Source organism: Mixophyes fleayi, chromosome 5 (genome assembly GCF_038048845.1).
Source record: "Mixophyes fleayi isolate aMixFle1 chromosome 5, aMixFle1.hap1, whole genome shotgun sequence".
Lineage (NCBI taxonomy): Eukaryota > Metazoa > Chordata > Amphibia > Anura > Limnodynastidae > Mixophyes > Mixophyes fleayi.
Window position 1 is genome coordinate 239506011 of NC_134406.1, and position 19700 is coordinate 239525710.

The 19700-nt window shown below is 40.2% G+C and overlaps 1 protein-coding gene across 1 annotated transcript; it reads left to right on the plus strand.

Annotated features, from left to right (window-relative positions):
- Nucleotides 1–9048: 9048 nt before the first annotated feature.
- Nucleotides 9049–13666, plus strand: MRPL53 (mitochondrial ribosomal protein L53). Its single transcript, XM_075211388.1, has 3 exons — nt 9049–9192; nt 12164–12276; nt 12596–13666. Exons 1-3 carry the CDS (start codon nt 9098–9100, stop codon nt 12712–12714), a joined length of 327 nt encoding a protein of 108 aa, XP_075067489.1. The 5' UTR covers nt 9049–9097; the 3' UTR covers nt 12715–13666.
- The last annotated feature ends 6034 nt before the right edge of the window (nt 13667–19700 follow it).

Here is a 19700-nt window from a genome sequence, read left to right on the forward strand (position 1 = left end):
ATTGTCATTCACATCAGTCCCTGCCCCATAGGAGCTCACAGTCTAAATTCCCTACCACACACGCATACACCGACAGACACCCATTGTGCTGACATCAGTCATGTCACTTATTATGAGATCCTCCTTTTAATTTAATAAACCATGTAAAAGATGTAACTAATTTGTGATGTCATCACTATTTTGATGTCATCTGTCATATAACTCAGTGCTGTGCAAGTATTTACATGAAGAGGGACACATATATTATCTAACTACGTGCTCAAGGGCTGAATACTATTAAGAAATGATGTAATACAGTAGAGTATATGGAGTCTATGAAGTTGGTTGCCAGTTGGACGGCCTTGATGTAACCCATTGTGATATCACCAACTCTGATATCATAAAGGATGTATCCACTACGCTGACCTTTGTTATCATCAGTGTATTCACTCACAGTGATTTATTTGGTGTGGTAGGTGATTATAGCTATTATGATGTCATCCAATTTGTGATCTCTGCATTGAAGTCACTAGTTGTTAAGTCATAAGTATTGTCAAAGGCTGATTTTCAGGATTGACAACCAGATACCAGATTTTAATATGTCAAAAATACCATGGAAAGTAATTTTTTATTGGTAATTATATTTGTGAAAGATCTGACACCTTTCATAACCCTATGTCTATTTACAGATTGGATATCACCTAGTGTGAGGTCCTCAATTCTAATTTAATCAGCGATGTACCGCACTGTGATGCCATTAGTGTCCCTACCCATTGTCCTTCTATCTATTATGTTGTTATTGGTCATACCTGTCATCTGTGATGTCACCATCTGTCATGTCCTAACTTATGCCACCTGCTATGCTAATTTTCTTTGTGACATCACTGTGACTTCTTTGTTGAGGTCACTGATACATAGTGTGACATCACTCATTTTGTGTTTTCCCTTTAGGATGTGATTGGTGGTGTCATCTTATTGTGATGTAATCCTTCATGACACTTGTGTTTAAATAATCGGTGATATAATTAATTGTTATTAGAAGTGAGCTGATAGTGACCATCTAATTTGATGTCCCACATATTGCCTATCAACAATGTTGATATCATCCATTTTCGTTTCATCAATATTGTCACCCAATTTGATTTAATTTTGTTCTACTACAATCAGTAATGTCACTCATTATTTTGTCATTAGTGGACACCATCCTTTTGATGCTACTTGCAATTGTGTGATTTTCATGTTTTATTTGTACGTATGGAACTTGTACTTGTATATTTGCTACTTATATTTGTACTTTTCTCTGTCTTCTGTTGTCTCCTTGATTCAACCGTACAGCACCACCGAACACTGCACAGAAATGTCAGTCAATAATGATTTATTATTGGTGCTGGTAATAATGTTGCCTAACAATAGGCACTTGCACTTTCTCCACAATTATATATAATTATTATTCCACCTTATGAATCACGGGTTCCCCAGACCTCTTAGTTTGTAAGCTCATTACGGCTTTACCTTCTGTTTAATATCAATGTGTCATGTTATGATCCCCTCGATGTACAGTGCTGTGTAATGGGCCAGTGCTTTATAAATAGATAATAATACTGGTATGATTCATACTTGTAATTTGTACTTGTATAATTTGTTATTATTCATGATGTTCACTGACCCCCATGTTTTGGTTACGGTTTTGGATCTGGATTAACTTCATGTTTTGGTTTTGGCAAAACCGCCCTCGCATGTTTTGGTTTTGGATCTTGATTTTTTTCTAAAATCCCTGTTTTATTTGCTAAAATCACATAATTTAGCTCTTTTTTATCCCTACATTATTATTAACCTCAATAACATTAATTTCCAATCATTTCCAGTCAATTTTTGTGACAGGAACCCTGCTACCCCTCCTGTTTCTGTATGAGCAATGGCACTGAGCAATGTCAATGGAGACTGGAGAGTGACAAGAACTCTGCTACCCCTGTTTCTGTGTGATCAATGGCACTGAGCAATGTCACTGGAGAATGGAGAGTGACAAGAACACACTGCTACCCCTGTTTCTGTGTGAGCAATGGCACTGAGCAATGTCACTGGAGAATGGAGAGTGACAAGAACACTGCTACCCCTGTTTCTGTGTGAGCAATGGCACTGAGCAATGTCACTGGAGACTGGAGAGTGACAAAAACATTGCTACCCCTGTTTTTGTGTGAGCAATGGCACTGGATTTCCTGGGGAGAGAGGTACTTATGGAATCCAAAACCCGCGAGATCTGACAATGTAACAATGAAGTTTTGCCTCGATTCCGAGGATGCACAAAAGTTGCTAGCCTACTTGGATCCCCTAAGTTCTCCTGAGCATCTCAAGTTATTATGTTTAATCTGTATTTGTGTGATTTATGCTAACTAAGAAATTAGTGGGACCTTACAAATAAATGATGATGATGATGATGTTATCAGGTATAGACATACTCTACAAGTAAAACATAAAATATATATATACAATAAACATCATTGATGCACTTTACTCTGGAAACGTCACGGCTCTGCGACAAAGAATCTGTGCTAGAAATTACATTGCAACAGTATTCTTCAGTCTGGTCTTGAGAGGGGATTCTGGACACTGAGTGCTTGATGATGATGATGGTGATGATAATACTATTGCTATGCAGAAACTAGGGGCAGCAATATAGCCCACTGCAGAAGTTAAGTGAATAAATAGAAATGGGGAGTTATCTTGAATTTTTTGGGACTCACATTGTTTTTTTCAATGTCATTGTAAATCTAAAATAGATACCTTAGTTATTGTACCCTATACCTGTTTGAAACCTTGTAAAATACACAAGTTTGATATCACTACAACTGAGGGAACTAGTTGATTATATTATGGTGAGAATATCTGGGCTCGTTGTAATTATGCAAAACTATTTGAAGAATTATTGAAAAGTCTTCAAACTTTTTATGTTTAGCAAACATGAATTATAGTAACACAATTACATTATAATTGTAAGGTAAATAAACAAATATATTCTATTTTTCTATTATTAAAATAAACATGAAAAATCAGTAGATCATGTTTCTAAGTTTTAAAAGAAAAAATAATCTTAATGTAAAGTAATATTGTTTAATTAGGATGTAGGAATGGTAGGGGAGGAAGAGAAAGAAAGGTCTACAGGAAATCAAGTGTGATTTTCTGAAATTAATAAAGTGTACTAAGAAAGCTATTGAGGATTAGGTATTATAAGGAAGGAGATGATGGAATTTGTTCTTCTATGTAAAGCCAAGGGGACAAAGGTCAGGTTTGTCATGTAGGTAAGTTGTGATTTTTTTACATACATGCGACATGTCAGACATGATTTTTAAGTACTGTTGAAGGAAGAAGGATCAGTTTTTTTTCCAATATGTTGCATGGATAATTTTGCTGCTATTAAGATGTTGTTTAACAAATTAATAGAATATGTTTTTGGAGTGTGGGAGGAAAACGGAGCACATCCGGGTGCTCCGGTGTCCTCCCACACTCCAAAAACATACTGGTAGGTTAATTGGCTGATAACAAATTGACCCTAGTTTATGTGTCTGTCTGTGTGTGTGTGTTGGGGAATTTCGACGATAAGCTCCAATGGGGCAGGGACTGATGTGAGTGAGTTCTCTGTACAGCGCTGTGGAATTAGTGGCGCTATATAAATAAATGGTAATATAATAATAATAGATTTTGTGAATGGGGTAGAAAAGGAGAAACGTCCAGGGACCTTTATGTGTGGGAATCTCAAAAACAACGTTAAGTAATTTATGTACTTCACCCCAAAAGTGGGAAATTTGGGGGGCAAGTCCACCATATCTAGTAAAGATCTGACCTGTGGCCACAATTCCTCCTGGATCAGAAGAGACATACATCTTAAGGGGTTAGTCAGGGGTTAGATACCATTGATGAGGTATTTTCTATGCTGTCTACTTGATAGTGGTCGAAATAGAAGCTGGGACTGTTCTATCTCTAATCAGTTTCCAATAATCCTCTTCAGTAGCAGAACCAAGATCAGATTCTCATTCCAAATCATGTATTTTATGGAATGCTGTTAATTTGTCAACGAATCGAGGATATCATCACTTTTCCTAATAGAATTTGTAGACAAAATGATTCAAAGACTGTAAGTTTACAAAAGGCATATTTAGAAGGAAGTGAGGTGACAAAATCTATTGTGTCATTGTTCGAGCCATGTCTGAGAGTTCAATGATAATATTATATTTAAATTCAAAAATAGAGTAGTTTGTCCACTACTAGTGACAGTAGTTTAAGTGATAAGCTTTTTGATGCTTTAAACTTTACCTCAGAGAAACTATATTTATAGTGGTTGAATGGAGGAGATCAGACTTCATACGTCCTTCACCTGACTCAGTCCAACACATGCCTTCCGAAAAGTGTATTTTCACATTTAAGCTAAGTTTTCTCTAAATGACACCCCAAAAATGTTTTTAAAAATCTAGTGTACACCGAAAACAAAGATCTATCAGGAAAAAATATATATATAAAATTCACTTATCAATAAAACCCTTTCCCCATTTGTATCAGACTTTGCAGAATGTGAAGTTTCAGGCTGATCAGGAACAAGATAAAACCCTGCTGCGCTCTAGAGGGCTTACATCAATACAATGTCATTTGCCTAATGCAATGTATCAAGCATCGATTAAATAAATGTATTTTATCAAGTGGAAATGCTTGTTGAGTAACACGTGTGGTTCCTGAATTCACTGTTATAAAAATATGTTGTACAAACGTATACATTCCCTGTTTTTATTAGTATAGTTGTAAAATGATATTTATGTTGTTGGCTGGCACCATCTACTGGTTTTATTTTGTAGCACATGTGCCACATTAAAGTGGGACTAATATGGGTCGCTTGAGCATCATATTGTGCAAAAGCACCTGTTTGTTCCCTTAGCATACATTCTGATTTGGGGAAATACCCTTGTAAAATCCCTCTGTACCTACTTATGTGATATTGTTGGTCCAGTTGCTAAAGCGTATGTTTGCATGGTGGAAAATTGAAGTAAAAATGTAAATTCCATTTACTGTCTGCTACAACATTGTAACCACCCGCTTTATAAATTATCTTGTAAAATACTGCTTGGTTGAGAATCTTAAGTGGTTGCTAGTTGCTTGTTGACACAAAATAGTATTTGTTGTTCATGTCTGCTTTTTTTCCAGTTCCTAAATAACACTATTGTGTTAATTACTAAAATCTATGTATCATGGTATTGCTATTTAGAGTGTCGAAAACGGGGTCTGAATCATTACCATCACCAGTTATATAGCGCCACTAATTCCACAGCGCTGTAAAGAAAGAGAACTCACTCACATCAGTCCATGCCCCATTGGAGCTTACAGTCTAAATTACCTAACACACACAGACAGAGAGACTAGGGTCAATTTGATAGCAGCCAATTAACCTACTAGTATGTTTTTGGATTGTGGGAGGAAACCGGAGCACCCGGATGAAACCCACATAAACGACTTTGCCATCTATTTGAAAAGCAAAATCGACACCATCAGTCAAGAAATCTCCGATTGGTATATCCAGCACCCAATCTTCTCCATTCCTCTACCCACCCTTGGTTCTTTCTCCTCTGTTACAGAGGATGATGTCTTTGCACTCCTAATCGTTCTCTACCCCCTCCACTTGTCTCCTAGGCTCTCTGCCCCAAATGCTTTCTGGACCTAGATCACATGTTCAACTTGTCTGTCAGACATCGGAGTCTGGCTGTTAGTTTTCAAACCTGCTGTCCGGCGTGCTCCCTCTACTCTTCACTCAGCTCCAGATACAGAACCTTGTGCCATAATAATACTTTGTCCAATAGAAGGTGCATGGCCTTTTAAGAGCTCTGAACCTGTGATCATGTGTCTGGCCTGAGACCCGCCCTAATTATCTGCTCAGCTATTTAAACCTGCTCTATGCACAGGTCTGTGTCTGAGTATCAGGCTCTAAACCTTTACTCTGGAATTCAAGTACTTCTAGTACTGCTAATCCCCTGTGAATCCTGGCCCGGACCGTTCCTGACCTCTCTTCTGCCTGTTGCTTGGTACTGTTTATGCTCCCGGCTTGTTGTGACACTCATTGTTTGCTGATTTGGCATCCTGCAGTCGGTTTGTATACCAGTTCCCGCTACGTTGACCAGTCTCTTGTTACAGTTTGATTCCGTGTGGTGAAAACTGGGTGTACGTTACTGCTATTGCTAATCCAGGTTGAATACACGCTATCTGCTAGATTTGTGGCACTGTCCACAGGGCCGGTGCTAGGGTCCATGGCGCCCTAGGCATTTTTACAAAATCGGCGCCCCCCCCGCAGAAAAATCGGCACCCTCCTCTCTCTTCATCCCGTCTTTCCTTACCTTGTCTCACCACCGCCGCCTCTCTGCTCCGTCTCCTACCCTCCACTCACTGACACTAGTGAGTGGAGGGGAGGAGATGGAGCAGAGAGGCGGCGGTGGTGAGCAATAGCCTCTTCCCCCCCTCCCTGTGCATCTGAATGCTGTGCGGCGGCCGTGACAGGTATGGTCAGAGGTCGCCGCACAGTTTTAAAGTAATTTACCATTCTGTGGCGCCCTCCAGGCGCCCTCCAGAGCCTGGCGCCCTAGGCAAGTGCCTAACCTTACCTAATGGGAGCGCCGGGCCTGACTGTCCACCTCCATTGTCACTTTCCGTTCTGTCTTCAAACATGAGCTTATCTCTGCTTTCCTCAATAAATCATGTACCTCTCTCTGCAACTCTGTTACTCCCTCCCATTTGCTTCCAAGCTAGAGCAGTTTGTTAACAAACACTTAATTCAATTTGTCTCCTCGCACTTCCTTCTCAACCCTCTGCAGTCTACATTCCACCGAGACTGGCCTCACTAACTGGTAAGTCAGTGTCACTTCTCCCTATTCATCCTTCTTGACCTGTCGCTTTTGATACAAACTCTTCTGCACACAACTTGTTCCTTCTCAGCCTCTGTTCTCTCCTGATTTATCCCCTACCCTTCTAAGGTTTCCTTCAGTGTCTCTACTTCTGAAAAAGCTTCCCCTTTTCTCCCTCAAGGCTCTCTGCTTGGCATTCTGCTTTTCTCTCCTTATACTTCTTCTCTCACTGAAATTATATGCCTCTTACCCTCTACTACCACCTCTATTCAGACAACGCCCAAATCTACCTCTCCTCCTCATACGTCTCTCATTCTCTTGTGTCCAACTGACTTTCTACCATCTCCACTTGGATATCCCAATGCTGCCTAAAACTCAACATGTCCAAATCTGAGCTCATCTTCCCTCCCAGTGTCATTATGCCTTCTCTAGTCTCCTCACAGTTGACAGCATCATGCTCTCCCCAGTCTCCCATGCCTACAGCTTTGGTGCCATCCTCGATTCTGCCCTCAGCTTTACTTCACCCATCCACTCCCTTGTGATGTCATGTTGTTTCCTTCTTCAAAACATTGCCAGAGTACACTCTGAACATGGGCAAAACCCTTTCCACTCTCTCATTATCTACGACCTTGATTACTGCAGCTTCCTCCTATGTGGCCTTCCCTTCACCCATCTACACCCCCCCTCCCTTCTGTCTACTACACTACCATGCAAATCCCTACATAATTCAATACAAGCTTCTCACTCTCAACTTCAAAGCCTTCACCAACACTTATGCCTCATACCTCACACGTCCCCCTCATAAATCTTTGACCTCATCATATTCTACCTCATGTCCTCTTTGATGAAATGGTGTTTGTGGATTATTTCTCTACACATATGTGGACTTTAGTCAGGAGGCCCTACAGCTGGTGAGACAACCACGTACAATATATGTAAACCTATGAAGCTGCTACACTTCCAGAAACACCGACTGTTCTCATATCTGCTAAGTAGGAGAGCTTGAAAATTTTAAGTTAATTGAATTTTACAGATTTCAACAGGTTTGGAATGTTGGCAGGTATCATCATCATCAGTTTTTTATATAGCGTCACAAATTCTGCAGGTATAAGAAAAATCTTTAAAACCTGTGGTACCTTGGAAGCTATGGATAATTTGAATATAGTAGGGCCCTCTCTCCTCCTGTTTCCACCACTTTTAGCTTTGCTCTCCAGCTACTCTGCCCACCTCCTTTTTGGGCTTTCTGCCCACTGACTCCTCTCCTGCTTTTCTCTGTACCTTTGGCTCTTTAACCGTTAGCTGCGCCCTGACTCTTGGGCACAGATTTCCAGCTTCCACTGAAGTCTCCTCGCTCTCTCTCACTCTTCCAGCCTTTCTTCCTAGCTGAGATTTGTGTTACCTGAGTTATAGTGTTATTGTTTTTATACCGCACTGTTTTACCTTTTACTGTCCTATTGTTTGTTCCTGTACGGCGCTGCGGACATTTTGTGGCGCCCTATAAATAAAAGATAATAATAATCAGTGCTTTTTTGTAAGAAAAAAGGTGCTGGAACTTACATCACGTAGTCAATCACTGTACACACACCCACACACGTCAGGTGTGTAACGAAACATAGCGGGCGCCCGCAGAAAGCTCTCAGCGCACAACCAAACACGACCAATCACAAGCTGAGCAGCGCCACAAGCCGAGCAGTGCCATCACAACCAGCGCGCATGCATCGGACTCCACACACAAGCAGCCCGCGTGCAGTTTTAATGATTTTGCCGCCGACCTGCTACGCTGCACAGGGCGATTCAAGTCCACGTGGACCAAACATCAAATGTTCAAAAGTTACTTTTAAGACTTTGAAAAAAAAGGTGCAGGAAATCAGAGCCAGTTAGTTCTATGACAAAAAAAAGCACTGATAATAATAATACTTAAAATAATAATAATAATAATAAAATATATGTACGTTATTGTAATTTTAATAAATCTAACCCAAGGTAGAAACTAGTGCATTTGGACTACGAAAGGCAGCAAGTCTGATTTTTGTATATGAATTAACTTACTTGACCACCACTATCTCATCCAGTTCACTAGCTAAACAATACTGTTTATTTTATTTTAAGCCCACTAAACCGCACTTTATTAAACTACACTTCCCGTAATGCTTTCCTGCGGGACTTCCTTTACCAGCGGTGCGGAGAATTCTGGGATATGTAGTCCCCGCTCTGATTGGCCGCTCTGCGAGCAGTGTGTGAGAATCATGGCGGCTGTGAAGGGTACAGAGCTGGTTCTGAAGTCAGTGAAAACGATTGCTGTGCGTCTGTGTCCTTTCCAGTCCAACGTGCGATCCACCAGGTGAGACATGTCACCCCACGGACCCCGATGCTAGGAGGCACTCGTGTTCCCATAAATAAGTATACAGGTCACTAATATGCCTCCACTCATAGTGTGAGGTCATCCAATGACTCATTATATTTTAGTATACATTAACTTTATGAATATAATTAATACATTACGTATATGGTTTGCTGAAAAATCACTAATCATGCTGATTTTAATAGTTGGGTCATAGTGATTATGAAGTTAACGTTCTTGAAGTTCTTGATTATGAAGTTTTTGTTCTTGCTGTTATCACTTGACATAACCCCTTTTCTCCTCCTGCCCCCTTAGTTGCTAGTGTTTCTTCTGCTGCCAATCTTCTCTTTGAACATCTCCCCCTACTTGTGGCCAATCTTCTCTTGAACAGCTGCCCCCTGCTCGCTGCCCATCTTCTCTTTGAACACCCAGCTGCCACCTGATTCTTCAGCCCCCATCCGCTTCTCCTCTCCTCTTCTTCTTCTTCTGCCCCCATCCGCTTCTCCTCTTCTTCTGCTACCCATCCGCTTCTCCCCTTCTTCTTCTTCTGCCCCCATCCGCTTCTCCTCTTCTTCTTCTTCAGCCCCCATCCTCTTCTTCTCTCCTCTTCTTCTTCTTCAGCCCCCATCCTCTTCTTCTCTTCTTCATCTGCCCCCATCCGCTTCTCCTCTTCTTCTTCTGCCCCCATCTGCTTCTCCTCTTCTTCTTCTTCTGCCCCCATCCGCTTCTCCTCTTCTTCTTCTTCTTCTGCCCCCATCCGCTTCTCCTCTTCTTCTTCTTCTTCTGCCCCATCCGCTTCTCCTCTCCTTCTTCTGCCCCCATCCGCTTCTCCTCTTCTTCTTCTGCCCCCATCTGCTTCTCCTCTTCTTCTTCTGCCCCCATCCGCTTCTCCTCTTCTTCTTCTGCCCCCATCCGCTTCTCTTCTTCTGCCCCATCCGCTTCTCCTCTTCTGCCCCCATCCGCTTCTCCTCTTCTTCTTCTGCCCCATCCGCTTCTCCTCTTCTTCTTCTGCCCCCATCCGCTTCTTCTTCTTCTGCCCCCATCCGCTTCTTCTTCTTCTTCTGCCCCCATCCGCTTCTCCTCTTCTTCTTCTTCTTCTGCCCCCATCCGCTTCTCCTCTTCTTCTTCTGCCCCCATCCGCTTCTCCTCTTCTTCTTCTGCCCCCATCCGCTTCTCCTCTTCTTCTTCTTCTGCCCCCACCCGCTTCTCCTCTTCTTCTTCTTCTGCCCCCATCCGCTTCTCCTCTTCTTCTTCTTCTGCCCCCATCCGCTTCTCCTCTTCTTCTTCTTCTGCCCCCATCCGCTTCTCCTCTTCTTCTTCTTCTGCCCCATCCGCTTCTCCTCTTCTTCTTCTTCTGCCCCCATCCGCTTCTCCTCTTCTTCTTCTTCTGCCCCCATCCGCTTCTCCTCTTCTTCTTCTTCTGCCCCCATCCGCTTCTCCTCTTCTTCTTCTTCTGCCCCCATCCGCCTCTTCTTCTTCTTCTGCCCCCATCCGCTTCTCCTCTTCTTCTTCTTCTTCTTCTTCTTCTTCTTCTTCTGCCCCCATCCGCTTCTCCTCTTCTTCTTCTTCTTCTTCTTCTGCCCCCATCCGCTTCTCCTCTTATTCTTCTTCTTCTTCTGCCCCCATCCGCTTCTCCTCTTCTTCTTCTTCTTCTTCTTCTGCCCCCATCCGCTTCTCCTCTTCTTCTTCTTCTTCTTCTTCTGCCCCCATCCGCTTCTCCTCTTCTTCTTCTTCTTCTTCTGCCCCCATCCGCTTCTCCTCTTCTTCTTCTTCTTCTGCCCCCATCCGCTTCTCCTCTTCTTCTTCTACTCCCATCCACTTCTTCTCCTCCTGCCCCTGATCACAGCCGGTTCTTCTCTTCTTCTCCTGCCCCCTGCTGGCTGTCTCCTCTTCTCTTCTTTTACTTTTTTTTTTTTCATCATCTTAAGCAACCCTAAGAGCAGTTATGCCTTTTGCTATCAAAACAAAAGTAAAAAAATTTTTTTTCATGTCTATGACCTGGTTAGGTGTAGGTCTATCTGAATGTAAGTATGTCTGATGTAAACCTGGGCGCATATGCTACAGGTGAAGAGTTGGATTCTTTCTTGAGATGCCCACACCGCAGCATATGGGCGGAAATGCGTTATTTTTGTGTGTGTGTTTTTTATAACTTTTTTTTTTTTAATGCACGTATGTCCAGTTCAGCGTTAGCTGCAGTGTCTCAGTAGACACCAGGCTGGATGTGTTAAATGAAATTGTGGGTAAAAGATAAAAACTGTTACATATGCTCAGTTTATTGTAATTTATATTATATATGATCTATATTTTAACTGTAAATTCTAAACAAATTTGTTGAAATTTACTTTGGTTTTCAAACATGCTCAAATGTACCAATGATACTGATTTTACTTTTTGCAATGTTTAAACAAGAGTGCCACAAAAAACTGAATTAGGTGACATCTGTGTCAGCAGGTGTAGCTGCAAAATGAACAGATTGAAAATCATCCTCTTCCCAAGGGAAAATGTTACTCTTCAGCACTTGTCAAGAACATGTTGTATGTCACTGAGATGGGGGAATCCTACATTGTAAATTATTTTAATTCCATGGACAGGTTCTGGCTGAGTATGATATAAACTCATTCTTAAATGATGTTGAAATAATTTGACAATATAACTGTATTGAATGCCTAAAGTGAGAGCAGCATTAATTTTGTTTGTGAAATCACTAAGGCTTACTTCTTAATATTGCGTTTTTGTGCAAAATCTGCACCAAACCACAGCAACCAATCCGCAGTTCATTTCTATCTGTCTTTCTGTCTAGTTAAGCAATAAAATAAGTGTCTGTCTGGTTGCTGTGCATATATTGCACTTTAATACAATGTTAATAAATGGGTGTGATTTACATATATTTCAGCATTTGTGCTGTTTACAGTTTTGATATTTATGTTTTACATAGGCATGTTTTTTTGTTTTTTCTTACTTTCACTTTTAGAGAATTTTTGGAAGCCATTAGCACCAAAAAGATTCGCTCTACCAATGCTAATTGTCAGATAAGTGTGGATGTGAGACATGACCGTTCCGAGCCACTAGTAGACATTCTCTTTGGTAAGTTGCTGTATTCATGGACTATATGTGTATATATAGTGTGTTGTCAATATTTTGGTATTGTAAAATCGCACAGTCCCTTTTATTTAACAACACTGTCAGCAGGTTTTCTAAGATGATTAACATACAAATTAGCTGAGATCTTGTTGTGATTGTAGAACATTAAAACTTAGATGGTATAAAAATACAAGTGATTTTACACTTTTATAGGAAGCAGATTTGATTAACAACCTCTGACCAGACTCATGTAGTAGACCGTTTATAAAAACCTTGATGTAAGAAAGTATTTCTATTTACCACTGTCCTCTTCTGATTTCAGGTGATGGTGACAAACTGGTCTTTAAATCTAGCAATGTGACCTCTAAGGAGATGCTATCAAAACTCAGCTCTGTCTGTGCTGCTAAAGACCTGCAGGCAAAAGAGAGTGCAAAGAAATAGATTGCAAGAGTTCTTCTATCCATTTATAACTCTCCAGATGAGAAGGAACAAGGGACCATTACTGTATTTCCTATTTATTACCCGATATCTAGGTGGCTTTCATAAATTTTGCGTTTAATGCCACAACTACAATTCTAGTCCGCTTCCCAGAGAGAGATAAAATATCCACACAAAATCATGTTTTCTGCTGCCAAACATTTATTTTTTATATTTTATAAATAATGTATCAATATTATGGACCCTAGGGGGGTATTCAATTGTTAGCGTTAACGGAAAAAAACGAGCGCTCAAAAAATATTACGGTTTATACGGTAATATTGCGCGAGAAAAGCGTTAATATGGTAGTTTACTCGCGGAATTTCAGCTCGCCGCTCAGCTCGCTGCGAGCTGAAATTCCGCGAGTAATTGCCGTATTAACGCTAAGATTTTTTGAGCGCTCGTTTTTTCCTGTTAATGCTAACAATTGAATACCCCCGTTCTCAAGGAGCCCGTAACATATCTTTATTTAAGGGAATCTGTGTTTTATACAGTAAAGACAATCAAGGGTTAGAGCCATCTTAGCTAAATTATGTGCCATTCACTCAGCTATACCTAAACGTCCACATTCACTGACAAATGTCTGTAATTCCATATATGTTTTTCAACCCAATTTTGGAAGGGCTCTGTCACTTTCTAAACTAGAAACGGCTACTGGGCAAATCCTATAATAGGAGCATGAAGAACAAATAATAGTAATAAACATCTTATAGCATGTTGAAAACTGATAGTACTTTGTTTTGTACAGATGATATTTGTGAATCTCATAAATTACTCCATGAATGAGTCAGTCAGATTTTCACAGTAATGTCCCTTTAAGTCTCTCATCCGAGTTCAAGCTGGAACGAGCAATTGTTGGACTCTTGTGCTACAATATTGTGTATTTTTCTAAATAAACATGCTGGTTGCATTGTTACTGGTTATTGAAGTTCCTTCTACAAATGGTTTATGACTATGGAAGTCCCCCATGAAAGTAAGTGTAAAAATTTGATCTTCCAACCCAGACTGAGCACATCTGTGCCAAAAGTTTGGTTGCCTGTGATCATTGGGGCAGACCCCTTCCTTTCCCTGCCACTATAAATGTAACGTGTCCAGGCTGGTCCTCCAATACCCTCTGGGGTGGTTAAAACGCAGGGAGGGTGCCCGGATGCATGGAAGGAAAGTGTGGCAGATGGGGTTCTGGGAGGAGACCCAACAATCCCTACAATGTATTAACCCTTTACATAGGACACACACATACCAATCCCTACTGGGGCAGATCAATACATTTCCTTAGGGAAAGGTGCCATGACTTTGATGGGCAACTGTGCCCCTTTACTGCTAGCAGGGCGAGCTTCCTGTGGCCGCACACGTAAGTACAGGTGCCGGGCAGCCGAGAGGCAGGTAGAGGATGCTGGCCGGCTACTGCAAGCCCGAATCACCCCCCCACCTCTGGATCCGCTACTGGTCCCTATAGCATGTGATCCCTTTACTTACACACACACACACACCAGTCCATACAGCATTTTAAACACGTACACCCATACATATATATCACACTTACCTTATCTCCAGCAGCTGTAGCAGGAAGAGGGTCATGTAGCTCTGCCCCCTCCTACAGGAACTAGGAATAGAAGGAAGTTCCTTCTGTCAAGCCTGCCCAGGCAGTCCATTATAGAACCAGCCTGGGAAAGCATACATCTGACACCCACGATGCATGCACTTGTTCCCGCACCCTGTGCAAAGGCGGCGTGGCTTTCCGACCGTGGGGCCCACCTGGGATTTTACCAGTGGGCCAGTCCGACACTGACTGTACATAATTTTAAAATTTGGGGTATGAATGTTTAGAGGGAGGGCTGCATTTAAGTAGGCACATGTCAGAGGTATCAAATTGGGCCTGATTCATTAGGGAAAGTAAAGCAAAAAAATTGAGTATCTCTGAACCTTGGCATTACCATGTTGTATTAGAGGGGGAGGTAAATTTAAAATGTGAGGACAGATTTATAATTTGGGTAGGGCATGTCCTACATCAACTTTAAATTTCAGTGTACAAATAAGTTATTAAGTACCGTATTTTTCGCTCCATAAGACGCACCTGACCATAAGACGCACCTAGTATTCTGAACCAAATAGTGTAATAAAATATTTAATAAAATATTTTATTACACTATTGGGTGGGTATTGGCACAAAAAAAGGATGATAATAAAGCTTTCGTATGATTACACACACATAGCAATATAAAGGCTGGAATGATTCATGTATGTGAATAGGTCTCTCAAATGGCAGTTGGAGCTCAAATCAGAAAGTCTCAATATGTCCACACTTGCTTGGGATAAAACCTCGAAAGGGAAAGAGAAAAGGGGGGGAGGGGGTGGCAGTCAGCGGATTTGCAATATGAAAAAAAACTATAAACTAAATCGGATGGAAAGGATGCAATAATCAAAAATGCAACACGAATGAAAATGATACTAGAATAGTAACAGAGTGGGGGATAATGGAAATGTCCCATAAATGACTGGAAATAGGGAAAGGTAATAATCTAAAATTTAATGGCTGAACAAAATGGCCATACAGACCAGAGATACACTAATAAAAACACAAAAACACATACAAAAGCACTCAGAAAATAAATACCGTGTTCTGGGTGTAAATGTCAAACATGGACTCACGCTAAATATGATTGTAGATGCGTGAGAATGCAGCCTGGCAAAAGAAGACCGGGATTGAGTGTCCTCCTTCAGAACGGGCGGGATGATCGCAGCGTTCAAGCTCGTCTAAACGGAGATCAGTGGATACACTGCGTTCCACAGTGGAACGCAAATCTCTCCACTTCCGGTCTAAGGGTGCCGGATTGATTCAAAATAGTGTTTCAACGGAGAGTTTCTGCAGTATTCACTCCATAAGACCCACTTTTTGGGGAGGAAAAAGTGCGTCTTATGGAGCGAAAAATACGGTATTTGTGTGCTACATGAAAAAATAGCCAGTATTTCATTATGTGCAAAATAATAAACTCATTTGCACCCCTTGTATTGCAACGGTTTTGTCCAGAAAACTTACGTAAGCAAACTTACTCAATTTGTTGCTTAACTTTCCTTAATGAATTAGGCCCAATGTGTGTGTGGGAAGTATGAATGTTCCTGTTAATATAATTTGTTCTTATATTATTATATTTGTATTTATTTTATTTTGATACTTGACCTTTACCAAACACCTATATTTCCCAGTACAAATAATGGTTTCAGTGGGAGATCTGTAGGAATAGGAAGAGCATATTTGTTAAAATTCCAAGAGCAGCTTCAGCACCAAATACAACCCTGTTTATAGATCTTCACTTGTTCAACATTCATTTATTTTATTTTTTTTAAAAAACAACAACAACAAGGCTGTGCTTTATTGAGCTGAATAATATACTGTATAACAAACAGTATGATATACTTGCAGAAACAGGTGTGTTTAATGATAAGATAGGAATCGGGCGAGATCGGATGTCAATTATAGTTTCCAATGTTTTACCACAATACAACACCGGCTCCAAATTGTAACCTACTTTGGCTGTTAAAGAGGCAGCAGATCTTTTCCCATACGCTGTATTTATTTCCATGGGTGCTGTTTCAATCTTTAAATAATATCATATTTTAAACGGTGGTTAGGGTTAGGGATATAAACTCACTTAGAGATTGTAAAGGACTATGGTTGCCAAAACCGAATCCTACCCAAATCATCTTCAAACTAAGCCCAATGTGATTCAAACCTGAACCTGGACCAGATACACTAGTGACTATTAGTTTCTGATTAAATCTCTTGAGACTAATTACCTAGAAAAAAAAAAAAATTTTAGATAATTTTTACATGATTAATCTCCTGAGATTAATTGCCCAAAGTAAAAAAGAATTTACTTTATTCTGTGTTTCATGTGTGTCCACAGTCGCTTAAAATCTCTTTAATGCTTAAGTTTATGCAAAATGATTCTGAGCATTGCTGGACTGAAGATCACTCCATTACAAAGTGATTGAAGTGACTTGTGTAGCAGGGCATATAGGAAACGTTACAAAGTAAGATATTTCTGTTAAGAGATTAATCTCTTGAGATCACCTCATTAGAAATCACCTGTGTATTCTAGCCCTACACTTTAATTCAAAATGCAACCATATCTCTAACCCTAATGACAGTGTTTAAATGTGTGATTTTATTTAAATGAAATTGGAACCAGCAGCCATAGTGAGGAAGCTGCATGTACAGTAGTAGAATAAACATGGAAAGTTGGATTACATTGAACAGGGTCTCTTGAGTGATAATCTATATTGAAACCAACCACTGGCAATGTACATACATGAATAGTCCATAGTGAATGAATGCAGATGTTCCTTTGCAGAAAGGACACGCTCATAGTTAAATTGAGGGCTATATAATTAAATGTCTTAATTGCCAACTGCTTGTAATTGCATAGACATAGATATCTCTTCTACATTTTGTGCTTGTTATTACTGGTCACAAATAAAACCTTATATAACTATATAGGTATTAATATGAGCTCAAAAATGAGATGTGCGGCTTCAAATAAAAGGGAGAGGGCACATAAATGCCTCTTACTGTGATTGTCGTTTGTAGCCTTCTTTCTTTTATTGATGTTCAGAGTGTGATGTCTCCATATAGTTGTAGATAGTATATGTATCAACAAACTCATACTTAGTGTAGTGATCCGTGATAAAACGATGTCCTCTACACGGAGTAGGTAGAATTGAAGAGGTGGAGTTACTAAAGTCTCTTGTTTCAACAGCTAAGTGTTGATTCTCCAAGTCAAACTCTTTGTATGTCCGATGATGGTATACTGATGACGTATCCTTGTTTTGTAGATCTTCGTAATGACACCATAGGGTAAATGTATCATACTCCGGTTTGTACAAGTCGCCGGAAATTGGTGAGTTGGCAGCTAAAATTTAAAGCGCCGCTGCCTTGTTAAGGGAAGTTTCCCTTTACAAGGCAGCGCCCCTTTAAATTTTAGCTGTCAACTCGCCGATTTTCGGTGACTTGTACAAATCGGAGTATGATACATTTACCCCCATATGTCTAATAACTGGTGCCTCAGGATAATAGTCGTATTACCCAATCTGTGTGGGATTAGATGTATGTCTTGATGAGGATCTGTATAGTTGTGTATGAGATAGGAAAATACCAGCGCTGTTCGTGAGATTCACTGAACTGAAGGAATTGAGGTAATAATGTCCACATGTGAGGAGGCTTGTTAAACCACAGTCCACCAGAATAATATCTTTCTCCAATAAATATGTCCAAAAGAATATAGAGCAATGTGAGAATCTGCCAATACCACATAACGCGTTTCGTCAGCTCCCAGGCTGACTTTCTCAAAGATGACCCAATCTCACTTGGCCACACCCAGACCTGTAAACCATTCTATTCAATCATGCTCTTTTAGATTATTGACGTCACAGTGCTATATCTATCTCATGAGATTATTATACCTCAAGTGTACTGGCCAGTCACTAATACATATTTTAGGTTTATTTATTTCATTATATTATATTTATTGTATATCTATGTATTTTTATATATGCATCTTTGGAATTTAAAATAAATCTGCATGATACAAAGTCCATCATCTATAGATATATAATTTTTATTCTATGCATATATATGGTGGCCCATCCCACTCTTTCAATTTATGAGATTGGGTCATTACTGGTGGATTGAGGTGTATGGTGAAGGTGAATTGAAAGTGTGGTTAAATTTATCACAATTTTTTAATTTGTGACTTTTGGCAGCTATCTTATGTTAGTTAAAAAGCATCATATTAAACCAAATTTTAACATTAGAATCTGCAGCCAGGAAGGATATGTAATCATCTGGTGGAAATGCCCCAACCAGGAAGAAAGTATAGATGGGCAAATTGATTTGACTGATTTTGAATTTCAGAAAAATGTCAACAATTCGCAAATAGGTCAAAATTTGCCCAAAATTATTTATGCCCTCGGTGCATGCAATGTAAGAAGACAATCAGCAATGTCACAGGTCATTAGCCTTGTAAAAGGAGATAGCAGCCCCTCAGACTACCATTCCTGCTGTGCTCCATTTGTAACTTGTGATGTGAGCTGTGACTATCAGTGGTCTCATGACTATTCTGCAGCTTTGTGCTCACTGAGGAAGTCATACAAAAAGTGTAAAATTATTGATACACAGGACAAAATCACCATTAGCCCCACTGTGAGCTTTGACTGTGTGCCTGGATTTTTACCAACGCTTATGGGTTTGTGGAGCAACATGGAAGTGTTTATAGAGGTGCAGGATATTTTTGGAAAGTATGATGTAGACACATCACCATGCCTACTTCTGCAGAAATAAGATTATTGAAATGAGAAAAAGGGATGGAAACACATATATTTTTAGGTGTGTTTTTCTTGTACAGAAGGACTCAAATTTTGCACTAGCTCAGAGATAGCAGCCTTTAGATCTTGTCCTAAGCTTACAATCTGATGCAATACATACTTTTCATTTTCATATCTGCAAAGGAGAGCATTTCTAGGTGCACTGTGAGCAATGTAATAAGAAGCTTTAATAACCTGCAGGGGCAGCTGTTGCCACAGCTGTCGATGAAGAGGTTTAGTTTGTGAATGAAACATTTTCACAGAGAGCGGACAGAGGAGAAAAAGAACAAAATGCAGTTATTCTGTTTTATAATCAAATATATTGCAATTATATTGAATTTCAAATATTTAGATAAAATATTTACATGGTATAGAAAATACATCATAATGGGTCTGATTCATTAATGAACTTAGGGAAGAAATTGAGTAAGTAGTCCCCCGCCTTGCTTACCACTGGCCCTGGCCACAGTACCCCTGTGAAATGGCCGCGGCACCCACTGTTTGGGAACCAGTGGGGGCAGGTATAATTAGGTAATATATTCGAAAAAAAAAGGGGGGAGTAATCCGCACAGAGTCAGGATATACCTCAT